This window comes from Hemitrygon akajei, chromosome 1 (assembly GCF_048418815.1).
Source record: "Hemitrygon akajei chromosome 1, sHemAka1.3, whole genome shotgun sequence".
NCBI lineage: Eukaryota > Metazoa > Chordata > Chondrichthyes > Myliobatiformes > Dasyatidae > Hemitrygon > Hemitrygon akajei.
In genome coordinates this window covers 88,378,699-88,403,985 of record NC_133124.1, presented here as the reverse complement: position 1 = coordinate 88,403,985, position 25,287 = coordinate 88,378,699, and the positions used below count along the sequence as shown (strand labels likewise).

The window sequence follows — 25,287 nt, the reverse complement described above, 5'->3', positions numbered from 1 at the left end:
AATAACCCAAAGGCAGAGACTGGCATTTTACAGTGAAACTGAATCTCCAACTGTTACTAAATCCTGGAGAAGTGATCTGTAACTAAATGGTATTTGCAATGTGAAAGAAATTTGTAGCAAGTGTTTTATGTTCTTCAGACTAAAGGAAAGAATACTCTGTACACTAAACTGGACTCTGGAGAGTTATTAGTCAAATATGACTTATTTCATAGGAATTTGTTTATGTTGTTGCTTGGTTTTAGCTTTTTCATGGCAATTTAAATCTCCTAAACCTCAAACACATTCATTTGTTAAAAGATCTTCCAGGAACATGACTGTACATGTTTACCCTTGCAATGCTGCAGGTTATTTGAGTTCAGTTTATGTACTGGAACATTTGTGCTTTAACTCTGACGCTGATGAAATGCTGTTCTTAAACTCCCTAGCATGTTTTAATTCTTGTAGCAAATGCTGTAAATATGACAGAACACTTCTGCATTATTATTGCCTTAAGTCAGATAGGAAAAGAAGAACTGGATTAAATTACTGAAGTAACTGACTGCTGCCTCTGGCGTACTAACATGTCACAAAGGCTTTCCACTACATTTTGCACAGCTTCCATGTTTGGCACCATGGGCTATAGAGGTGCTTTCATTTTCCTACAACATGAGTCAATACTTCAATTTGTTATCTGAGATGTGTCAAGTAGAGTAAAGGTAAAGAGATAAGTGCTGGATTGCCATGTCATTTCCTCGAGATGTTGCTAAACATATTAAGACCACTGATGCAACTTTGGTCGGCTGTAGCTAGCTCAGGCTACTGGGCGTATTTTCACAGCAATAGTCGTCCCTCAATGATGATGTAACAGCTGTTAAATAAAAATTATGCACCATCACCAGGACAAGATTTTTCTTTACAAGGAGAGTGGTGGTTGACTGGAACACAATTCCCAGGGGTGGTCGAGGTGGTAGATACAATAGCAGCATTCAAGAGGCTTTTAGATAGGGATGTGAACATGAAGGAAATGCCAGGCAGCAGGAATTACTTTGATTTGACATCCTGCTTGGCAAGGACGTAGTCGGCTAAAGGGCTTGTTCTTGGGTACACGCTGTGTCTTACATAATCAGAGGAGCACAGTACATCAGTGCAGCAGTTATTGCTGCTGCCTTGCAGGTCCCAGAACTAGCTCAATCCTGGTGTTACTGCTGTCAGTGTGGAACTCACCTGTCCTCCCCGTGTCGGAGTGGAGATCGCCTGTCCTCCCCGTGTCGGAGTGGAGCTCGCCTGTCCTCCCCGTGTCGGAGTGGAGATCGCCTGTCCTCCCCGTGTCGGAGTGGAGATCGCCTGTCCTCCCCGTGTCGGAGTGGAGCTCGCCTGTCCTCCCCGTGTCGGCGTGGAGATCGCCTGTCCTCCCCGTGTCGGAGTGGAGATCGCCTGTCTTCCCCGTGTCGGAGTGGAGATCGCCTGTCCTCCCCGTGTCAGAGTGGAGATCGCCTGTCCTCCCCGTGTAGGAGCGGAGGTCACCTGTCTTCCCCGTGTCGGAGCGGAGGTCGCCTGTCCTCCCCGTGTCAGAGTGGAGATCGCCTGTCCTCCCCGTGTAGGAGCGGAGGTCACCTGTCTTCCCCGTGTCGGAGCGGAGGTCGCCTGTCCTCCCCGTGTCGGAGTGGAGATCGCCTGTCTTCCCCGTGTCGGAGTGGAGATCGCCTGTCCTCCCCGTGTCGGAGTGGAGCTCGCCTGTCCTCCCCGTGTCGGCGTGGAGATCGCCTGTCCTCCCCGTGTCGGAGTGGAGATCTGCTGTCTTCCCCGTGTCGGAGTGGAGCTCGCCTGTCCTCCCCGTGTCAGAGTGGAGATCGCCTGTCCTCCCCGTGTAGGAGCGGAGGTCACCTGTCTTCCCCGTGTCGGAGCGGAGGTCGCCTGTCCTCCCCGTGTCGGAGTGGAGATCGCCTGTCCTCCCCGGGTCGGAGTGGAGCTCGCCTGTCCTCCCCGTGTCGGAGTGGAGATCGCCTGTCCTCCCCGTGTCGGAGTGGAGATCGCCTGTCTTCCCCGTGTCGGAGTGGAGCTCGCCTGTCCTCCCCGTGTCAGAGTGGAGATCGCCTGTCCTCCCCGTGTAGGAGCGGAGGTCACCTGTCTTCCCCGTGTCGGAGCGGAGGTCGCCTGTCCTCCCCGTGTCGGAGCGGAGCTCGCCTGTCCTCCCCGTGTCAGCGTGGAGATCACCTGTCCTCCCCGTGTCGGCGTGGAGATCGCCTGTCCTCCCCGTGTCAGAGTGGAGCTCGCCTGTCCTCCCCGTGTCGGCGTGGAGCTCACCTGTCCTCCCCGTGTCGGAGTGGAGATCACCTGTCCTCCCCGTGTCGGAGTAGAGATCGCCTGTCCTCCCCGTGTCGGAGTGGAGTTCGCCTGTCATCCCCGTGTCGGAGTGGAGATCGCCTGTCCTCCCCGTGTCGGCGTAGAGATCACCTGTCCTCCCCGTGTCGGAGTGGAGTTCGCCTGTCCTCCCCGTGTCGGAGTGGAGATTGCCTGCCCTCCCCGTGTCGGATCGGACCTCGTCCGTCCTCCCTGCATTGGATCGGAGCTCGCCCGTTCTCTCTGCGACAGTGAGGGTTTCCTTCTTCTCACATCCTAAAGACATTTTGACCAGTTAAACAGGCAAATAAATCAAGCAATGTTGGCTGGCATATGAAAGTGATTAATTTGCAGGACCACAGATAAATGGGAAAGAAGGAGAGGGACGAATAGAATTGTTTTACATGGCCTCTCTGATGTCGTAAGTCAGGCAGACAAAGATACATTACAGGACGAGCCATTCAGACAGAGGCTCAGAGCTTCCATACATGGTGAGTGGTGCTCCACACTGGTACCACATGAGAATACCAATGACCCTGCACTGAAATGCCACACAGCGCCTGCAGTTCTGGTACTCCAGTGCAACTGCATGGTTGGCTGATTTGGGGGTCAGAGGACTGATCTGGAAATCTTTGGCAGTGACTTTGAGAGTGTTGGGTTTGGAGCAGTGACGGTACAGTGGGATGAAGTATGGCATGGAGAAGGACTTGGGAGGTATGGAGGGAAATGACTGTCTACCTTGCAGGTGTCTTCTGTTGGCACTGCAGTTTCAAAGCTTGGCTGTCTCAGGCATGCTCATTGACTGGTACTCTGAGAACAATGTACTCCAAACTTCTCTACAATGCTCCAGAGACTCAACCACCAGCCTGCATTTTTATAGCGTGTTTGGTTTACGATCTAATGATCATTAATCTGCCTCAGCCATTATTGTATTATAAAGAATGCAGAATAGAATGGACCCAGTATAAAATCTGCACTGTGTAAATGATACAGGGATAGACATGTTACCAGTGACTTGGTTGACAAGGTATCAGTCAACAAGAATGAAGAAAAAACATGTAATATGGCAATTAACTTCAGAACTACATGAATTGCACTGCCTTATGCAATAAAGACAGGGCATTTCCCAAGGTGATCCAATTTTCATTCTATGGCCGACAGGAAGATTATATTTGTCTCATATTTTCATTTACTAAATAAAATCAGCATTTCTCTAATCCTTCATTTCAAATTTCTTTAATTAAATTGAGGCTGTCTCCTCATTTCATGTGAAGCCAGCTGTGATCATTTTCTTTAACTTCATGATAGAATACTTTATTGATTGAATTACAGATCTTTTCAGTAGATTGTATGGGATTATTATCTGATGGAACTTTTTAAAATTGTACATTTTAATAGAAGCTTTATTGTGATTGTTGTGTCATCAGGGAAATTGGCTGAATGGCAGAACATAATTCCATTCGAGAAGTATAGGAGAACTATGTGTTTTGATGAGATGACTCTGGTGCGTTGAGGGTGGGTCTTAAGAACCTTAAAATTTTGAAATAGGTAATTTTGTAATTTTAAGATAAGTAAGGATATGCAAAGATAACAAGTTTAAGGAGCCTTGGTTTTCAAGAGATGTTGAGGCTGTGGTTAAGAAGAAAGAAGAGGTACACAGCAGGTATAGGCAGAAGGAAACAAATGAGCTAGTTGAGGAGTTTACGAAATGCAGAGAACACTTCAGAAGAAATTAGGAGGAGTAAAAGAAGACATGAGTTTGCTCCAGCAGACAAGGTGAAGGAGAATCTCAAGGGTGTTTGAAGGTATTCTAAGGGACTGGATATATATGTATTTGGATAGACAGGGACTGATTAGGGATAGTCAACACGGCTTTGTATGTGGTAGGCCATGTCTAACCAAATTTGTAGATTTTTCGAGGAAGTTACCAGGAATGTTGATGAGGGCAAAGTAGTGGACGTTGTCTACATGGACTTCAGCAAAGTTGGCATTCAGGATGAGATAGTAAATAGGATTGGGCATCAGTTTCAGGGAAGAAACTGGAGAGTGGTAGTGGACGGTTGCCTCTCGGACTGGAAACCTGTGACTAGTGGTGTGCTGCAGGGATTGGTGCATGGTCCATTGTTGTTCGTCATCTATATCAGTGCTCTAGTGGTTAACTGGATCAGTAGATTTGTGAATGACACCAAGACTGGGGGTGTAGTGAACAGTGAGGAAGGCTATCTATCAAAGCTTGCAGTGGGACCTGCACCAGCTGGAAATAGGCTGAAAAATGGCAAATGGAATTTAATGCAGGCAAGTACGAGGTCTTACATGGTGAGGGGTAGGGCACTAGAATAGAGGGATCTGGGAATACAAAATTTAATTCCTTGAAGTGGTGACACAGTTAGATAAAGTCGTAAAGGGAGCTTTTAACATATTCCCCTTTATAAATATGTATTGAGTACAGGAGTTGGGATGTTATGTTGAAGCTGTACAAGATGTTGGTGAAGCATAATTTGGTGTATTGTGTGCAGTTCTGGTCAACTATCTACAAGAAAGTTATCAATAAGATGGAAAGAGTGCAGAAAAAAATTCCAAGGATGTTGCCAGTACAGAATCTGAGTTATAGGGAAAGGTTGAATAGATTAGGATTTTATTCCCTGGAGCATAGGGATGAGGAGAGTTTTGATAAAGGTACACCAATTTATGAGGGTTATTGTTAGGGTAAATGCAAGCAGACATTTTCCACTGATGTTAGGTGGGACTAGAATTAGAGGTCACGTGTGAAGGATGAAAAGTGAAATGTTTAAGGGGAACTTCAAGGGTGGTTAGAGTGTGTAGCGAGCTGTCATTGGCAGTGGAGGATGTGGGTTCAAGTTAAACATTTAAGAGAAATTTGGATAGGTACATCATTGTGAGGGGTCTGGAGGGCTATGATCTATGTGACTAGGCAGATTAATATTTTGGCACAGACTTGATGGGTCCTAGGGCCCTTTTCTGTGCTGTTGTGTTCCATGACTCAGTACCTCTAAGAGAATGTTCAGTTTCTAAATCTAGCGTTCTTGTATTGCATATCAGAATGTTAGATTTATCTTTTTTAGTATAGAGTTCTAAATTTAAAGACAATAATTGTGTATACTAATTGGTGGGGTGTAGATATAACATAAAGGGCAACTTATACACAACTTATACAGAACAAGCTATAAAAGCACCTAAAATGTATTACTACATTAACATCCTATTAGTGCTCCTCCAAACATTCCTGATAAAACAAAATTGCAAATACTTCTAATGAAGCTGTGTGTTTTGTCAAGTTTTTGATTTAGTGCAACAAGCTTGATGTTGCTGTCAATACAAAAAGTAAGGGCACAGGCTGAGCAGTGAAAATGTAATACAAGATAAGTCATTAGCATTGATTTCAGATCATTAAGAAGGTCTTAACCTAACTATTTGACATATTACTGTGTTAATATTTGAGCAATATGCCCAGTGCAAAACATCAATCTATATTTCCTGATTCACAATCTATTTACTTTATTGGTTATAAATATAATTCTTCAGCTGGGTGGATTTGAGCAGGATGGCTGTCTAGCCTGGCCAGAGATCAATGAAGCTTTTATTCCAGTTTCTAAAATTTTTTATCACAATAAACTTAGGAACAGAAACAGTATTTAGTATTAATCCTCTTTGACATTTCTTCTCATATTATTTACTGAGTCTCTGGAAACTCCAAGACTGAAGGACTGGTGATTCCACGTTATATCATAAAGTAGATATTAGTTGGAGGGGAAGCTGGTGGACTTCTGACAGACCAGTAGATCTGGTTGGTTGTCTCAAATCCATGTTCCAGAACAAGCCTTGGTATCTTAGACCTGTAAACTCAAGCAGGTTGCAAATATCCTTCATTCAACTTTCATCAAGCTTGAGATATTAGGTGCTGTGTTGCTAGGGTGGTCTAGCATGTAGATTCACTGGGATTATGTGCAGTGATGATGCTCCTGAGGTGAAAGTTGCCAGGCTGTTTTTGTGGTTATAGTGGAGTATCCCTGCCTATCTTAGTATTGCGAAAGATAAACTCAAACCAAATGATTTCCTGTTTGTTTGTGCTGATACAAACTGGAGAACTTGCTGCCTTTAGATTGCAAGTGTGCTCCCATGCACAACAGAGGAGCCTGACTTGTCCGTCAAAAGGATTTGCCATTGAGATTCCCAATTCCAATTTAGGATGAACTCAACCAAACCTAAAGAGAAACAATTTATAATTTTAACAGTGAATGTAAGGATACTCAGTAATCTAAACCTGAGCTTGACCATTAACAATACAACATAGAAGTGCATTCCACTTATCCTGTTGTACTATATAATAGCACATGGAGGAGGTTTGTATTTTAGTAAGGATATTCAAGAAAGAACTCATTCAGCATCAGACTCCACAATGATTGTGGCAATTTGCCAACATTCCCAGCATTTCATTCCTAGTGATTGGATTTCTGGAAAAGAATTGTGTCTTGAATGAACAGCGGCAAGCCAGTTGACACACTAAGGATTACGTGGGCTGTGTCCTCTGTTTGCCTCTCTTGAGAGAAAATATCTTGTAGTAAAATTGTTATGTTCATGTTGAAACCAAGTAAGTATTTAGAGTTAATTACATGGAAGCACAGTAACACAGCAAGTAATTAACAGTGGGAATATAGCTGAAGTTATGTGGATGGTTGACACCAAGGAATATCTTACAGTTGATCAATGCTGTAAGTGGAAGGGGTTTGTACAGCCAAATATTCAGAAGACATGCAATTAATTCATGTCTCTAAGGATCTGATTTCAACACCTTTCTGTCACTAAAATTCTCACAGTAGTCAGCCTTTGGTTTGCCTATTGTAGCATTGAGGGCAAATTCTTGGCTCTTCATGAGCTCATTTTCTTTGCACACCAGAAAAATTCATGGAAAGTGCCTTGGACATTGCATTTTGTTTCCTGAACATGATGTGGAAGCTGATCTGATAAGGCCGTGATATCATTTTATTTTTGCATTGCCTTATGGGATGACTTCTCCTTCAATTTGGGGTCACCAAACTCATTTAGATCTTCTAACTCCTCCTACCCCCACCTCAGATGGACAACCTGCCAGATCTTAATGCACACAACTTGGAACAGCTCTGGACTGAAATGTCTCAGTGGAAGCACCTGGAAAAGTGAAATGAACTAAGGAAGCAGTAAACTTGAGTCATCAGTTATCATATATATTCTGGAGCAGCAGTTTAAAGGCTCCAAAAATCCAGCTCCATAAGGTGTATCCCAAGAATTTCCTTAAAGCATTTTATTTTATATTGCAGCTGCTGTTTCGTTAAGGGCACTACTTAGCCATGTTAGGCAATGTGCATTATACATGTTCTACCATGAATCTCTGATGATTACAATTAAGATCTGCACAACAACATTATACCCTGAACTCCTGAATATGAAGATTCATCAATAGGGGCAGCTGAACAATTGACATCTATGAGGAAGTAAAGCCCCTTTAAAAATTAGTGTTGGTGTAAAGATCCTGCTCTGATCAATGAAGAGTAAACTTGTGCAATAAAGCTTGTAATTTAAAAAAGAAAAGGCTGGAAGTACTAAGGAAGGGTCACTGACCTGAACTGTCACCCTGGTTTCTCTCTCCCCATGTGCTTGTCCGACATCGATAACTCTTTGCACTACTTTTAGCCAATAAACCGTGCTTTTGTTTAGACCAGAGAATCATCAATCTTTTACTTTAGGCAGGTTTCTTATCTAACATAATGATGGAAGATCTTCACGTGTTTCTCTGTGGTGTGGTCTCCAAGCTTCATCTTCCACAGGACATTGAATTTAAAAACTACTGAGGCATTGAGTTCTTTGTCATAAACATATGGTTTGGACAACAGCTTGTTGTACTCTTCTTTTAGTGAACTCTTCTTGTCTGTTCATTTTTGCATTTTTTGTACTGAATACTTGTCTTCACTTAGGCATTTTTATTTCCATAAGCTTTATAAATTACATCATTAATGACATTTTCTGATAATGTCTGAAATCAGCATAAGGTTTGTGGTTGTGATTATACCTTCACCCATCCCTTTCCCTCAGAAAATTCTGTGACAAATCCTTGGTTAAACTAAAGGCATTTTCCATCCCACTGGGATAATTGGGTGGCTTTGAAAATTAATGAGGATGGAAAATGCATAGAGAATGAATGGCAGCTTTAAACAAATATCCACATTAGCTGCAAACATCTTGCTTACAGAATCCAAACTTTAAGAGGTAGAATACTTGAGCTTAGTAAATAATCATCTGGCTATGAGAAGGAATTCATTGAACAATCCAAGAGGATAAGTGTGGTAAACAGTAATAATTCAACTATTTGCTCAGTCTGGACTTCCAGCCGTCTCCACCTCGCTGTTGCGCAGTTCTACTCTGCAGAAAGAGGTCACTGGCATTATAGTGTGTTTGTAAGCTCTCATATTGAGCAATCCCCTAACCATTCCTCACATCCTTTAACATTGTTCTTCTTAAAATACATTGAATCTGAAATAGAAACAAAAAATAGTGAAGATGATCTCGGGTCAGGTTGCACCTGTGGAGGAAGAAATGGACTTGATATTTGGATCAATGACTCTTTATCAGAACTGGAAAACTAAGAAAACAAGTGCATTTTAATTTATGGGGGGGGGGGGGGGGGGGAAGAGAGGAGAAAAGGCTGTCCAGACAAGACTTTGGTGCTGTCTTACAGAAGGAAATGAATACCAGATAATCATAACTGATCTGTCTGGGGGAGTTCAAATAGAAATTATTTGATATTCTCTATTTATTCTCTATCTATTGTTCAAATAGAGAATATTTGATATTTGGAATAGAGAAGAGGCTCCTCAGTAGAGATTGTAAAGAGCACCAGATTTCTTGGTGTTCACCTGACGGAGAATCTCACCCGGTCCCTCAACACTAGCTCCATGGCAAAGAAAGCCCAGCAGTGTCTCTACTTTCTGCGAAGGCTGAGGAAAGTCCATCTCCCACCCCCCCCCCCCCCCCACCATCCTCATCACATTATACAGAGGTTGTATTGAGAGCATCCTGAGCAGCTGCATCACTGCCTGGTTCGGAAATTGCACCATCTCAGATCGCAAGACGCCGCAGCGGATAGTGAGGTCAGCTGAGAAGATCATCGGGGTCTCTCTTCCCACCATCACGGATGTTTACACTACACGCTGCATCCATAAAGGAAACAGCATTATGAAGGACCCCATGCACCCCTCATACAATCTCTTCTCCCTCCTGCCGTCTGGGAAAAGGCTCCGAAGCATTTGGGCTCTCACGGCCAGACTATGTAACAGTTTCTTCCCCCAAGCTATCAGACTCCTCAATACCCGAAGCCTGGACTGACACGCTTGCCCTATTGTCCTGTTTATTATTTATTGTAATGCCTGTACTGTTTTTGTGCACTTTATGCAGTCCTGTGTAGGTCTGTAGTCTAGCTTTCTGTGTTTTTTTTTTACATAGTTCGGTCTAGTTTTTTGTACTGTGTCATGTAACACCATGGTCCTGAAAAACGTTGTCTCATTTTTACTATGTACTGTACCAGCAGTTATGGTCGAAATTACAATAAAAAGTGACTTGACTTGAATAAAAGTTTTTTTAAAAAAAATCAAATCTCTCAGGTGCAGAATGCAGATCTTGCTGGAAATCTCAAGTAAAATATAATGATGGAAAAACCCAACAGGTCAGGGATGACAAAGAAAGAAAGATTGTGTTAATGTTATAGCTGGATGATCTTACAACAAAAGTAGCCAGCTCTAACACAAGAAGAGATAGCTAGTTACCTGAAATTATTAAACTTAATCTTGATATTTGAGGGTTGAAATGGAAGAGAAAATGCTGCTGGGCTTTGTTGGAACATTGGGGAAGTGTAAAGACAGGTCAGAAATGGGTGAAGAATTAAGGTAAAACACAACTGGAAAGTGTGTGTCTTATCTGTGGATTGAACAGATGTGTCACCCAACATCCACGTACTTTCTTAAACGTAGTGGAACACAGTATGCAATACACTGTTGGAAGAAATGCAATCAAGTTACTTCTGAAATAAAAGCTGAAATGCTGGGAATAGGAACCGTTGAGGAGTTTAGGAACCATTGCTGTGAAACTAATGAGTTTTCCTTCACCAATCTTTCTGATAAAGTACATCAAGACCTATCAACATCTCTATGTTCTGAGACTTGCATCTCTTAAATTCAGCAGGTCAGGCACCACTTGGGAAAGGGAATGAGTGTTAACTGTTAAGGTCCAAACTATAGTATCTGCTGATAATTTCCAGCGTTTTCTGCTTCTATTTCAGGTTTTCAGCATCAGAACTTGTATTTATCTCCTACACTGACTTTTTTTTTTAACAATTCTAAAGTTATGTACTCATTCCAATCCATTAACCAGTGACAATAATTACACTTTTCATAATTTTGAACATATCCACTAATTTTCTTATTACAATGTTTTTGCCTTACTAAAAGAAATCTGTCATGTGGTAAGACATGCTCCTTGTCCCTACTTTGAGAATAAACCTGCATCTTAGTTGTGGCCTTGTCAGCTGTAAAGTAGGACACCAATATATGTACTATTTATGGCAGAACCTGAGCAGCTATAGCATAGATTTCTGTTTTGAGAGTGTCAATGAATTCTCCAAGAACTGTTTTCTTGTGTGCAACATAAGTCAAATGGTGATGGATCCATATTAATTTGGAATCTTCATCTCTAACTGTGACCAAAATGTAATGTTCCAGAAGATTTAAATTTCAAAAATTGATCCATGGCAAAATTGATCAGCCATGATCACACTAAACGGTGAGGTGGGTTGAGGGGCCTGATGTCCTGCTCTTGCTTTGATTTTCTCATGCAGTCTTATTTATTCCTAATAGTTATCCTGTGTTGTGTGCATTACAGAACTATCTGATCTCCTTGTTTTTGCTCTTTTCTAATAACAAATAGATCTTTAATTTAAAAGCACTTTATTAAAGAAATGTTTGCTAGAGTGTGGCCATAATTTAAAAATGGCAGAGAAAGTTATCAGAGAAGTAATAAAAACATCTATTTTTCCATTGATATGTTAATTAAGCATGACCCAAACACAGCTGTACAGTAGTGACACAAAGGCAATAGAACCTGCTGAAGCTGAAAGAAGCAGTGGTTTCTATATTGGCCTTTAGTGGAGTGCAACGTCAACTCAGCCAACTTGACAACCTGTCTTTCAGATTCATTGAGTTATGCAGCGTGGCCCAACCCATCCACACCAACCAAGATATCTATCCAAGTTAATCGCATTTGCCTGTGCTTGGTCTACATCCCTCTAAACCTTTTCTTTCAATTTTTGCTCAAGTGGAAAGGAAAACAATATGGTCAGAAAAATGCATTGTCACTTTATTATTGGTAGTTCTGCTGCTGAAGGCATGCCAACATCCAGTTCCATTTGGACTGTGGCATCAGCATGCCCATTAATTGTGCCTCTCTTGTTAAACCTATATGCTAAACCATGCAATAGTAATCACTTCTGGGAAAACAATTCAATCTGGAAAATGAAAGATCAATAAGCTGTGCTGGGTCTTGGGGATGAGGGTGAGGAACTCAGATGTAGCTCCATTGCAAAGGAGAGAAAATGAGAGAGGTACTTGTGGTTAATCATTTATCTGTGAATATATGATGAGCAAGGTATCAGCTGCTGATTCTGTGCCTAGAATTAAAATTTTAATACCAAGTATTACATTTTTCAAATTTTATTACAGCCATGGGATGACACAGGGATGCAGCAGGTAGTAGTACCTCTGACTCATGGCTCCAGTCACACAGGTTCTGTCTGTCTGAATTTAAGTTGGCACCATCACGGTCAACATGGATACTGTGGGCTGAATGACCGTTTGCTAGTATGAAATACTACAAAAGACAATTTACTGTCATTTTGCAGTCTCTTAAACTATGAATATTGCTGTGTGGTTTTAAAGACTCTTATATACATCAAATTTTTGTGTCATTCATGAATGAAGATGATGGAATGGAAAACTACATGTCCAACTTACATATAAACATTGTGAGTATTTACAGCTTGAACAAAAATTTCGTGTAACCCCACTTAGAAAATTTTACCTGTCACTGCCTCCCTCATCTCTAGTGCTCAACCCTAAATGACAGTGCTTTGCCTTAATTGCATGTACAGTACTTCTTTTGCTAAAAGCCCTGTTCTGGAAGTCCATTGACACGTTCATTGTAGTTTTCCAGTCCACTAATTCCTCAATTTTCATTGTTTTTAGTTGCTGGTGATGATTGTGTCCTTTTCTATTTTCATTGTATGGGCTTGGCTTCTGTCAAAGGTCATTACTTTTCCATCTCACTGGCATTCAGTCTTGGCTTTACTACTCACTTATATCAATCAACATTCCAGGAAAGGGGTCACAGGACATAAGTTATCATTCCAAGCACAGGAAGATATTTGCCAAGCAGATGGATATATTTATGCAAGATTTGCATTTGCCAAGATGCCTGTGTGATGTCAATGAGTATGGCCTCCAAAGTCAGCGTTGAGCTTTGTTGATGTTCAACAGATTTTGCTCATTGCAACAGATTCTGCAAGCTGCCTTTTGGCAATAAAATGGAACTCCAAGCATAAAACCTCTTTACAAAGTGTGTTTTCTATTTTCATTCCTGATGTTGCTGATAAATTCTGGTTAGAGCCATTTATCTCCATTGGTAGCGGTCAGTTATGGACAGATAGTGCAGTTCTGTTGAAAACATTGTAGAAAACCTTCCAAAAAGCAAAAGAAGAACTGCAGATGTTAGAAATATATATTAAAAGATGTTGGAAACCCTTAGCAAGTCAGAGTGCAGTTGCAGGAAGACAAATGGAGTTAATGTTTCAGGTCAAAGACTTTGTTATAATTTGGACAACACACACAAAATGCTGGAGGAACTCAGCAGGCCAGGCAGCATCTACAGAAAAAAGTACAGTTGATGTTTCGGGCTGAAACCCTTCGGCAGGACTCGGATTTCCAGTGTCTCCAGATTTTCTCTTATTTGTCATAATTTGGAACAATTTGATGTCTACAAACTAATTCTATACTTATTATGAATTAGTTATGTGTGCTGATTATATGTATATTGTTTTACATTTTTCACTAAAGTGTAATTTAGGTGATTATTCAGACTGCCAGTATCCATCTAATTATAGCCAGTAAGAGTCAATGCCTTCAGCAGAAAAGAAATCAGATATGATGTTGTTATTATGCTTAACATATTGATCCAGTACTAGTACATTGCTATAGAGAATTTAATGAACTTGCAAACAGAGTATAATAAGCTGCTTTTCAATGTGAGGCAAGTTTTATCATTTGGCTTCTGACAAGATTTGTAGCAATTCATTTGTCTTAATACACATTACCTTTATAGAATACACTCTGTAACGAGCTTCCAATTCTACCTCTTACACACAGGGTCATTTGTGATGGTCAACACCTCCGGACGCCAGGCAGGACAAAAAGCACATCTTTTATTATCGAAAGTGAAGGAGAACGATACACACTGCATTGATTTCCATTACTTCATATCTGGCAAGGAAAGGGCAAACCCGGGGTTACTCAATGTTTATGTGAAGGTCAATGATGGACCCCTTGGGAACCCAATCTGGAATGTGTCTGGAATGACAACTAGAAGCTGGAACAAAGCCGAATTGGCCATTAGCACCTTTTGGCCAAATTTCTATCAGGTATTGGATACTTTATCTTACTTGAATTTCTCAGATGTGTTCAAGCTGTGGGTTGTTATTTTTAACTATTAAATAATGGTTAAAGAAGCCAGGTCTGCAAAGAGGCAGTTGATCTCAAAATATTTAAGACTGTTGAATTTTAGTTACCTCGACTGTAAGGTAAGAAAAAAGCAAACTGTTTTCAGTAGCCACCCAGTACCATCGGAGCAGAAAGCTTTACTTTCATAAAAATCAGGAGTGGCTGGACCCAAGTACTGAACAGTACGAATGTTTATCTATTATTCACTTGTGGTATTCAGTGTAAGTTGCTCTCAATACCCAAAGTTTTTAGTTAAGAGTAAATCCCATGATAATAGATGGAAATTTTAAATTGAAGTAAAGAAGCAAGTCTCAGAAATGGTAACCACGGAGCTGCTGGACAGTCACAAAAACCTTTATGTAATGTCCTTCCACACTTGGTGCAATCTAATTGTGTTTCCCAATGCCAGTAGTGCCTCTGAGACTGCCACACAATTTAAAAGGCAGTTCTAGATGGATATTAAATGCTGGGCTTGCCTGTGTCATTATGAACAATTAAGTAAATAGATGTAACCTCGCAAGGATGGTTGGTGTTTATTCACTTTGAACTGAACAGCTTGTGATGTATTTCAAAGGAGATTTGTGAACTGTGCATATTGTTGCAAGTTTGGGCTTTTAGATTTACCTCCCTTGAGAGTATTAGTGAACCAGATAGTTTTACAATATTACCATGGTTGCATGGTTCCTATTAGCTTTTATTTATCATTAGATCCAAGAATTTACTTAAACTCAGTTTAAAATCCCTAGGCGCTCTGGTGAGATTTGAAACTGAAAAAACTGCTAATGCTGGAAGTCTGCAGCACAAAAACAGAAAATGCTGGAAAAGCGCAGCATATCAGATGGCATCTGTGGAATGAGAAACGGTTCATGTTTCAGTTTGAAAGGCCATGATGGGAGAGGTATACTGCTGTCGTGGTTAGCATAATGCTATAACAATACCAATGACCTGGGTCAATTCGGCCACTATCTGTGAGGAGTTTATGCCTTCTCCCTGTGACGACGACATGGGTTTCCTCAGGGTGCTTTAGATTCTTCCCACATTCCAAAGATACATGGGTTCGTAGGTTAATTGGTCACATGGCCTTGTCAGAATTATATATAAAACTCTTTCTCTTTGCATAGATGCTGCCTGACCTGCTGAGTTTTTCTGGTCTTTCTGCTTTATTTATTGTGACGTTAGATCTTGGTTACTTAGACATCTGTTCAACCATTTTGATTTCTGGTCTTATAACTAAGTTGCAATGCTATTGACACTTCCACCCTGTGCAGTGTTGTGTAGTCTTCTGTGTGATATTGATGGATATCTGTGGAACATGGGCCTTCAGAAAAGATGGACACTAATAATGAAGCATTGTCCTGGACACGTATAAAGATATCCCAGAATTCAGTTCAGATGAACTTCCTGAGCTTCATGGTTTCTTTGTTTAGCATTATTGAAGCTTGTCCTATCAATATGCACCACTCTTTCCATGATCTTTATCATTGCATTGAATTTCACTAATACTATATTTTCATATATAACTATTCTTCATTAAGAATGGATTAACAGCTTGTGCACACGATGAATCTGGATCATTTTTTATGTGGCTGGGAAAGTGGATTATAACCTATTAACACATATCCACCAATGTGCAATTCTAATTTATTATTTTCCTCTCTGTCCATTAGCAGAATCAGTTGAGTGTGTGCCTGCTGTGCACACTCCCATCAATAGAGTCCCATTTGTGGTAAGAAAGAAAATAGATAGCATAGAGCTCCTTTCATTAGCTTCATTTGCAGAGGCTTAGTTTTAAAGCAAAGTATCTTAGGATCCATCTAAGAATATAAGTGGGTTTGTTTTTATTGCTGTTCAGTTGTTACAACTTGATAAATAGCTCAGTGTTGGAACTTCTACCAGCCAATGGCGTTAGGCTGAGTACATGGTGGAGTGGTCAGACTGAGGCCAGAATGTTCATTTAACAGAAACAAACTACTCCAATAATTCACTTACTGGTATGAATGAGGTCAGTCAGAAGGGGAATAATCTAGATTTTCTGTGTGGGATGATTATACTGACTCTTGCATTGTTGACGGATATAGAGTGCAGGGAATAAACAGTGACAGAGATTCTGCAGATGCTGGAAATTTTCAGCAACACAGACAAAATGCTTAATGATCTCAGCAGGTTTATGGAAGGAAATAAACAGTCTGTGGTTTGGGCCGAAACCCTTTATCAGGACTGGAAAGGAAGGGGACAGAAGCCAGAATAAGAGCTGGGTGTAGGGGGAGGAGTACAAATTGGCAGATCGCCAAGCACACCTTTCCTTCCCCCAATCCCACCACTGCCCATTTTCTGCAGGGACCATCGCTTCCTACAAGACTGTCTTGTCCATTCATCCCTCCCCACTGATCTCCCTCCAGTTACTTATTCTTGCAAGTGGAACAGGTGCCATACCTGCCCCTATACGTCCTTCCTCAGTACCATTCAGGGCACCAAGCAGTCTTTCCAGGTGAGGTGCCACACTTCACCAGTGGGTCTGTTGGGATCATCTGCTGCACCCGTTGCTCCCGATGTGGCCTCCTGTATATTGATGAGACCTGACATAGATTGGTTCAGTCCGTGGTCTCCTCTACTGCCACGATGAGGCCACACTCAGGTTAGAGGAGCAACACCTTATATTCTGTCTGGGTAGCTTCCAACCTGATGGCATGAACATCGATTTCTTGAACTTCCGGTAATTGCCTTCCCCCTTCCCTTCACCATACCCCCATTCCCATTTTCCCCTCTCACTTTATCTCCTTATCTGCGCATCACCTCCCTCTGGTGCTCCTCCCCCTTCCCTCTCTTCCATGGTCTTCAATCCACTCCTATTAGATTCCCCCTTTCCCAGCCGTTTATTTCCTTCACCAATCAACTTCCCACTCCCCCTCTCATTTTCGCCTCTCATCTACCACCTTGTACTATTCCCTCCCCTCCCCCCACCTTTTTGCTCTATCTTCTCAACATTTTTTCCAGTCTTGATGAACGGTCTTGGCCTAAGACATTGACTGTTTACTCTCTCCCATAGCTGCTGCTTGGTTCCATAATTCCTCCAGCATTTTGTGTGTGTTGCAGATGATAGGTAAAACTAGGTGAGGGGGAAGGTGGGTGGGTGGGAGACGGGAGATCATATGAGATGCTGTGATTTTCCTCAGCCCTAAACCTATAGGGCTGATGTTTGTCCTTTCCTCAGTTACCTCAGTTAATCTAACCACCCGTCCTCAAGTAATGCTGTAAGAATCTCCCTGTGGCTGAATGCAGAATTGCATGGAGAAAATGTTGGAAGAAATTTTTAACCACCCTCACCCTTAATCATTGTGCCCTCCCAAAGAGTTGGGTTTGGGTGAATGGGCAGTCACTTTTCAACAATGACTCCTGTTTCTTGAATTTACACAAGACTCTTCAGTTTGGTATATACTGTATGTTTCAGTCTCCTAAACTCCAGCCGATACAATCTTCAACTGTCCAACCTTTCTTCATAAGACAACTCTCCCGTTCAAAGTAAACCGTTTCTAAAGGGCCTTATATCTATTTATACTCTTCCTTAAATAGAGAGACTAATACTGTAAACAGTACTCTGGGCATAATCTCACCAATATCCAGAACTCTGTATTCATTTTCTCTCTTAAAAAAAAAATCTCATTCTGTTAACCTTTCCCATTATTTTCTGTACCTACATTTGAGATTTTCATGAATTCTGAATCAGAGCATTCAGGTCCTCCCCATTCCGCAATCTCTTACTGTATTGAGTAATATGTTTTACTTGTCAAATGATCGGTTTCACTTGTTTTCATATTAAATTCAATTTGTCAGAATTTTCCCTCTCACTTAGCTTATGTCCGTTTATAGCCTTTAGCAAATTAAACAAGCATATGTTGGTTGCCTTCATCAAAGTTATTTATATTTGTTACATTAGACTGTCAGAATATTTTTCGTAGGGTAGAAATGCCAAGCAGAAAAGAGCATGAAACTAGGGTGAGCTAGGGACATAGGGAGATGTAGATGCCTGGATCAGGCTGCCAAGTAGTGATGGAAGCTGATGCGATAATGGTGTTTAAGGAGCTGTTAGATACACACCTGGATATGCAGAGAATGAAGTGATAGGGTTTGATCATGCACAGGAAGATGTAAATTAGTTTATTTAGGCATTATGTACAGTGCAGACATTGTGGGCCAAAAGATTTGTACTGTATTGTTCTACACTGTAAGTAGATGAGGCCCCTTTGGCAGGTGCGCCTTGGCAATCAGAAAATGATCTACTTGTATCTACTGTCTATTTCTGATATCCAACCAATGTCCTATGCACACCAAAGGATTATCTCCATGATTCTTTATATTTTCCCCAATCACCTTCAATGTGAATACCTTCTGGAAGTCCAATTACATTCCACCATTGGCTCCCCTATATCCACATGATATGGCACTTCTTCAGCATACTCCGGTGAATTGGTTGATCATGATATCACTTTGATCAAACTTTATGTACTCTGCCCAATTACCTTGAATTTTATGGAGTGGCCAACTGTGAAGTCTTGCATACAAACCTGTTACTTATCTCACTACTTATGAGATGTTAAGATATCTAGCTGTAGTTTCTTGTGTTATCCCTTTTCTTTTTTGAATAAAGGAAATCAATTCATTATTTTCCAACCAATTAGAACCAACTAACTTCCCCGCTGCCATCCAAATTCTGAGTGGAAATTGAATCCATAAATATTACCTCACTACTTGTTTTAATTTTAATTTTTGCAGTACTTATTTAATTTGACTATTTAATATATATTTACTGTAATTCACAGTTTTTTCCTCTATTATTATGTATTGCATGGTACTGCTGCCGTAAAGACAAATTTCTCAACATATACTGGTGATTTTAATTCTGATTCTGAGCCACCCAGAATCTAGGAATTGTGGAAAATGAATACCAGTGCATCATCAGTTTGATTTCAAAGGCAGTTGGGCCATTGCCCTGGCCAATTAGGCCACATTCCCCCAAAATAAATAAATTAATTTAAATATTAGTGTAATGGTTGTTTTATTAAAGTTATCAGAACAATGACATATGACTTTGCTTTCTCTGAAATAGGAACAATGAGGAAATTGTAATCTGCTTCCTGGTTAATACAAGAACAGTAGTCCGATGTCATAACAAAGGCTAAGATTCAACTTGCTGTGGAGGAATTTAATCTCATAACTTGAAACAGTGAATGTAAATTTAAAATCTAACATTCCCAAAGTAAAGAAAGGGACAACTGCAAACTAGGTTTGAATGACAATCTTCATCCCATTTCCTTCTACATCTATTGCTAAGCCTAGCACTGTTGTTTGCACTTACACAGTCACCTCCCTGGTAGAAATCAGAAGGTATTTTCTAGACATGCACTGCATAAATCTTCAGCTGGAGAGCTGCCATATATTCTTAATTCTGCAAGGGTATTAATGGCAAAAAACATGGCCTGTGGATATAGTGAGTAATAGCTGATCAAAGGTGAAAATAAGGCCACAAAAAGCTATTAACCTGCTAGAACATTATATTTTTCAACATGAGCTTGAGGTCAAATCTCTGGCTGTTAAACCTCGGTTCTTAGTTCCAGGCTGCTGCTGCAATTTATTAATACTGGCTTTTTTTTATTGTTGTGTTAACACCCTGCAGTTTGCCAACTTTTATGGATCTAGCAATTCCACAAATAACATGATTAACAAGTTTACAGAGGTGAGTGGCGACACATAATTAGAACACTGTGCCCCTTGATGTTAACTGGCTTTGTCACAAGCAAGCTTATAGTCAGTTGAAAATAAACCAGGGTTGTTTCTTCTGTTCATTGATGAATTTACTTCCCAGAGGCACTAGTATGATGATCAACACCGCATAAAATAAATCTGCCGGATTATGGAAATCTGAAATTTGGAATCATGAAATCATGGAATCCTGGAATAGTTCTGAAACAAGATCACTAAATCCACCGATTCCACAATGACTGCTGGTAGAGCAATCGCTTTGGTTCAGTTCCCTGTTCTTTCACCATTACCTCGCAAGCTGTTCTCTCTCAATTCTTATCCAATTTCTTTTTCAACGTAGTGACTGATTCTGTTTAAAACAACTTTATAGGTAGACAGTTCCACATCTTCATTAATCTCTGATTTTTTTCCTATATTCCCTTTGCCTCTTGGCCAGAATTTGTGTCCCCAGTCCTTGAGACAACTACTAATGGGAGGCGTTTTCCTTTAGTTGCCCCATCTATCCTATTCACCACTGTCTAACTGCTTTTCCATCTCCTTTATTCCCAGGAGAACAGTTTCTCCAGAGGGATTTTAATTGTTGAAATTCCTCACCCCTTTAATTGTTGAAAAAAAAACTGGCATTGGAAATCTGAAATTAAAACATAAAATATTGGAAATATTCAGTAAGTCCAGCAGCATTTTTGGAAAGAGGTGGAGGGGATGTTTCAGATCTGAGATTCTTTGGACCTGAGACATTAACTCTCTTTCATTTTTGACAAATACTTGATGAATGTTTCCAGCATGATCTGTTTTTTTTTTGTCTCATTCCTGGAGCTATTCTGGTAATTTTTTTTCTTTCATTATTGCACCCATCCTAGTGCGCTACATAGAACAGGAGAGCACAGGAACAGGGCCTTCATAACATTAGTTAATTAAGCTAATAATGCCTAATCAAATTAATCCATTCTGTCTGCACATGATCTATATTCAAGTGTCTATCTTATTTGCCTCCACCACTCTTCCTGACAGTGTATTCCATGTACTGCTCACTCTCTGTGTAAAACTAAACTTGCCCTGCATGTTTCCTTTGTATTCCACCCCCCCCCCACTTAGATGCATATTTTCTAGTATTAAATGTTTCAACGCTGGGGAAAATGTTTTACACTGGAAGCCCAACTTTTCCTTTGAGCCCAGAGATGCATACAACAGTCCAAATGAGTCTTCCATAGAAACATAAATACAGCTTTCATTTTAACTTGCTCTCATGGAGGAATTAATGTTTCCTTATGAATGTGAGGTCATCCATCTTTTAGTCTAAAATTCAAGCTGTGGTTCATGAGTAACCTGGAGAGGATGCACCAGCTGACTGATAAGGTTGCTAAATATTTTCCCAAGAAGATTTGAGCTAACAAAAGAGTGGTTATGCTCACGATTTGTCTTCCTGATCTGACAGTTTGGATTCCACACTAATCTCGCTTTTCAATAAGCCATTCCTGCCTGTTTCTCCAAGAGGCTGATTTATCAGAGTGATTTAAGTCTGTTGCATCTCCACCAGGTTCCTTAAAAAAAAATTGCAAAACCCTAAATTGCCTCTCAAGCTCTGAACTGCTAGGTGACCCTTGTAAGATTGGAAGTCGGATTTTTCAGGGGTTGAAAAGCAAGTATTATTTTCCCAAAAGAATTGCCAGAATCTAGTAATTAGGGCATTTTTTAAAAACTAAACGTTTTTTCAGGGAATAGCATGGTGTAATTTCCTAAATGCATTCAAAAACTTAATCTTTTTTTAACAGAACAGTAGAAAGTAAAGTATTTGATATTGGTGCTAGAGGTTACAAGGTCTTGGTGATCACAGACAAGGATCATTCCTCCTGATTACCATGTACTGTCATCTCTGAACAGTGTTCTTGTATATTGAGTGTCTCACAGAAGGAGTACTGAAAGGGTTCAGGATGTACACCCAGTAATGAACTTCAATGTCCAAAGTTAAAGTCAGGTTTATTGTCATATGCACAAGTGCAATGACAATCTTACTTGCATCAGCTTCATGGGCTCATAGCAACTTATAAGCAGCATTCACAAGAAAATCATTAATTAAATATGTTATATGCAATATTTACAAGAAAGAACACAATTAGGAAAAATAATCATTTTTAGTGCAAAGTATTCAAAGTGGTCATAGTGTTGCTAAACTGTAGTGATTAAGATTGTGATGGTTGGTGCAAGAACTTAATGGTTGAAGGCAAGTAACTGTTCTTGAACCTGTGGAGTGGGACTTAAGGCTTCTGTACTTCCTGCCCAATGGTAGCTGTAAGAGGTTGGCTTGGCCAGGATGGTAGGATCTTTGATGAGAGATGTTGCCTTCTTGAGACAGTGTCTCCTGTAGATATTACCAGTACTGGGGAGGGACGTGGTCATGGTTTGTTGGGCTGAGTCAAGTACTCTTTACATCTTGTTAATTTCCTGCTTATTGAAACTGCATCAGCCGGGGTTCTTTCAATAGTACAACTGTAGAAGTGTGTTAGAATGTTCAGATACAAAATGAACCTCCTTAATCTTCTAAAAGAATAAAGACACTGGTGCACTGTGACTTCCTTGACCTAGACTGGCTCAACAGCATCTGTAACACATAGCTGGCTACAAAGCATACCTACCAGAGTGGTTCCACTGCAGGCAGTAGCCAGCGTAGATCTGATGTTTCTTTGCTTTTACACTTAGTGGCCACTTTATCAGTTATACCTGTACTCCCGCTCATTGATACAAATATCTAATTAGCCAATCATATGGCAGCAACTCAAAGCATAAAAGCATGCAGGCATGGTCAAGAGGTTCAGTTGCTGTTCAGACCAAATATCAGAATGGAGAAGAAATGTGATCTAAGTGACTTTAACCATGGAATACTTGTTCATGCCAGACAGGGTAATTTGAATATCTCTGAAAGTGCTGGTCTTCTGGGATTTTCATGCACAACAGTCTCTGGAGTTTGCAGAGAATGGTGCGAAAAATAAAAAAAACATAAAGTAAGTGGCGATTCTGTGAGCAAAAATGCTTTGTTAATGAGAGAGATTAGAGGAAAATGGCCAAACTGGTTCAAGTTGACAGGAAGTCGACAATAACTCAAATAACCACGCATTACAACACTGTTTAGAAGAGCTTCCCTGAATATGCAAATATCAGTCCTTGAAGTGGAAGGGCTAAGGCAGCAGAAGACCACAGCTACTCTCAGTAGCTGCTTTATCAGGCACAGGAAGTGCATTATAAAGTGGCCACTGAGTGTATGTCATAAGGAAATTGGAACAAGAACAAAGAGGGAAACAAGCATGTTTGAAATTGTTTGATCAAGCTACCCACAGCAATTGCATCTTCCAAGGCAATACTGGTAGGAGACTGCAAGGAACAGTCGTCATGGAGAAGCTTGTTCTCTAGGCTGAACACAGTGTACAAATGGGAGCGAGTCATAACAGAGCTTGTAGTTTAAGACGGGGCCACAGCTGAACTATATACCACTGCTCACTGTAAAATCATGTCATACAGAGCCCCATTTTACCAAGGAAAGGAACGGGCTCTGGGGAAACGAGGAGAATAGAGGGACATACTGGAAGCAGCTCCAGAATTCCACAGTGTGGAATCAGGCCTTGTGTTCCATCAAGCTCGCCCAGTACATCAATCCCACATTGTTGGAGCTCAGTGCACAGAGACAAAGGCAAGTTTGAAGCCGTGCTGTTAAAAGTGGCGAGTGGATGAAACACCTGAGATTTCCATTATCACAGAGCCTTGCAACCAGCTGATTCAGTTCACTTCATGTAATATCATAGGCTGCTGGGGGCACTGGATACAGCAAAGACCAAGCGGTCAAATAGAATGACTTTGATGTGACTCACAACTTTTGGTTCCGCACTGTCACATATATTGTGATGCCAGCGCTCAGTTAAGATTTAATCTAAAGCTGATTTACATGGATGGAGGTTCCATTTCAAGACCTCACTGTGTTCTGACAGAAGTCTATTCTTCCTGTTCCTGCTTGTGGATTCTTCCCTTGTATAAGTTAAATTCTTCCAGCACAGTTCAACAGGGTGGTGAAGAGGGCTTATCGGTTGGGTCACTAGGTATAAGTGTGGGAACATCATGTTACAGCTATGCAAGACGTTAGTGAGACAGTACTATGAGTACTGTGTGCTTTCTCACTAACATCTCTCCCTGGTCTAACACGATGTCCCAAATATAGGAAAGATGACATTAAGCTAGAGAGGTTAAAGATTCACAATGAGCTCCCAGGTCTGGAGGGCTTGAGTTGTTAAGGAGGGGCTGGGTAAGTCAGGACTGTTTTCCCTGGAGTGAAGGAGGCTGAGGAATGCTTTTAAAGAAGCTTATAAAAATATCAGGGGCATAGAATGGGTGGACAGTGATAGTCCTTTTCCCAAGCTAGGAGTCAAAAACTAGAGGAAATAGCTTTAGGTAAGAGGGGAAAGATTTAAATTGTAGCTGAGGTTAAGAGAGTTAAGTATATAGAAAGAGTAGCCAGAGAAAGTGGTAGAGTAACAACATGTAAAGGACATTTGGATAAGGAATGTTTAGAGGCATTGGGGCCAAATGTAGGAAAATGGGACCTGCTCAGGTAGGTAACTTGACTGGCATGGAAAAATTGAGCCAAAGGGCCAGTTTCTGTAGTGTATATATGACTCTACGACTCTGTGATGTTGTCAGAAACCAGCGACACGTCAAATGTAGTTCATGGGCTACTAGATGGAGCTGCTGTTTCCAAAATCACGGTGTGACTATTCAGCCAGAAAAATCGCTGTGAAGTCTTCAGTCATACGAATAAATTTGCGACAAACTGAGAAAGAAGCCTGAGGAAAGTATGTGAGAAACCATCGGCAATGTTGCAGAAAGGAATAACTTTACACCTGTCCCAAAATATGGAACAGAATTGTACCCATCGTGCAGAGGATGAACAAGAGCTTCTCAGCCTTGTAATTAGATCTCTTTGTGACTTCATAATTTCTTATATTGCTGCTGTTCCTGACTCGGGTCTCTTGCATATCCTTATGTAACACTCAGGCTCAATTAACTCTTGTTCGTCTAGGAAAAGCTGCCATCTGCCCCTCCAAACGATGTAATCTCGTTTGTGTGGATGCTGTGTAATGCACTCTGGTACAACCCACAACGTAAAGTATCAGACAGTACACGATACGCGATTAAATGGTTACACTTTATAACTCTTACTTTGGCTAAAGGGTTAACAGAGAACAGAATATAAAAGGAAAAGAAAAAGGCACCACTTTTAATAAAATAGTTAGTGCACAAATAAATTGTTGGAGCTTGCGCAGCAGGTATTCCTCCACCGAACAATCTCCTCTGAACTCCTCGACCCTCAAACTGGGACCAACCACGGTGGTTGACCAGAGTGCATCCCGCACATCCT

At 40.9% G+C, this 25,287-nt stretch overlaps 1 protein-coding gene across 14 annotated transcripts in view; it reads left to right on the top strand.

The window, feature by feature from the left end:
- The window catches only part of LOC140728571 (receptor-type tyrosine-protein phosphatase mu-like), a 994,862-nt gene that overhangs the window by 304,112 nt on the left and 665,463 nt on the right, over positions 1–25,287 (top strand). For all 14 annotated transcript variants that reach the window (XM_073047511.1, XM_073047621.1, XM_073047608.1 and 11 more), the window contains exon 3: positions 13,779–14,050. In XM_073047511.1, coding sequence (XP_072903612.1) covers positions 13,779–14,050 — 272 coding nt within the window. The remainder of the gene's footprint in view (positions 1–13,778; positions 14,051–25,287) is intronic.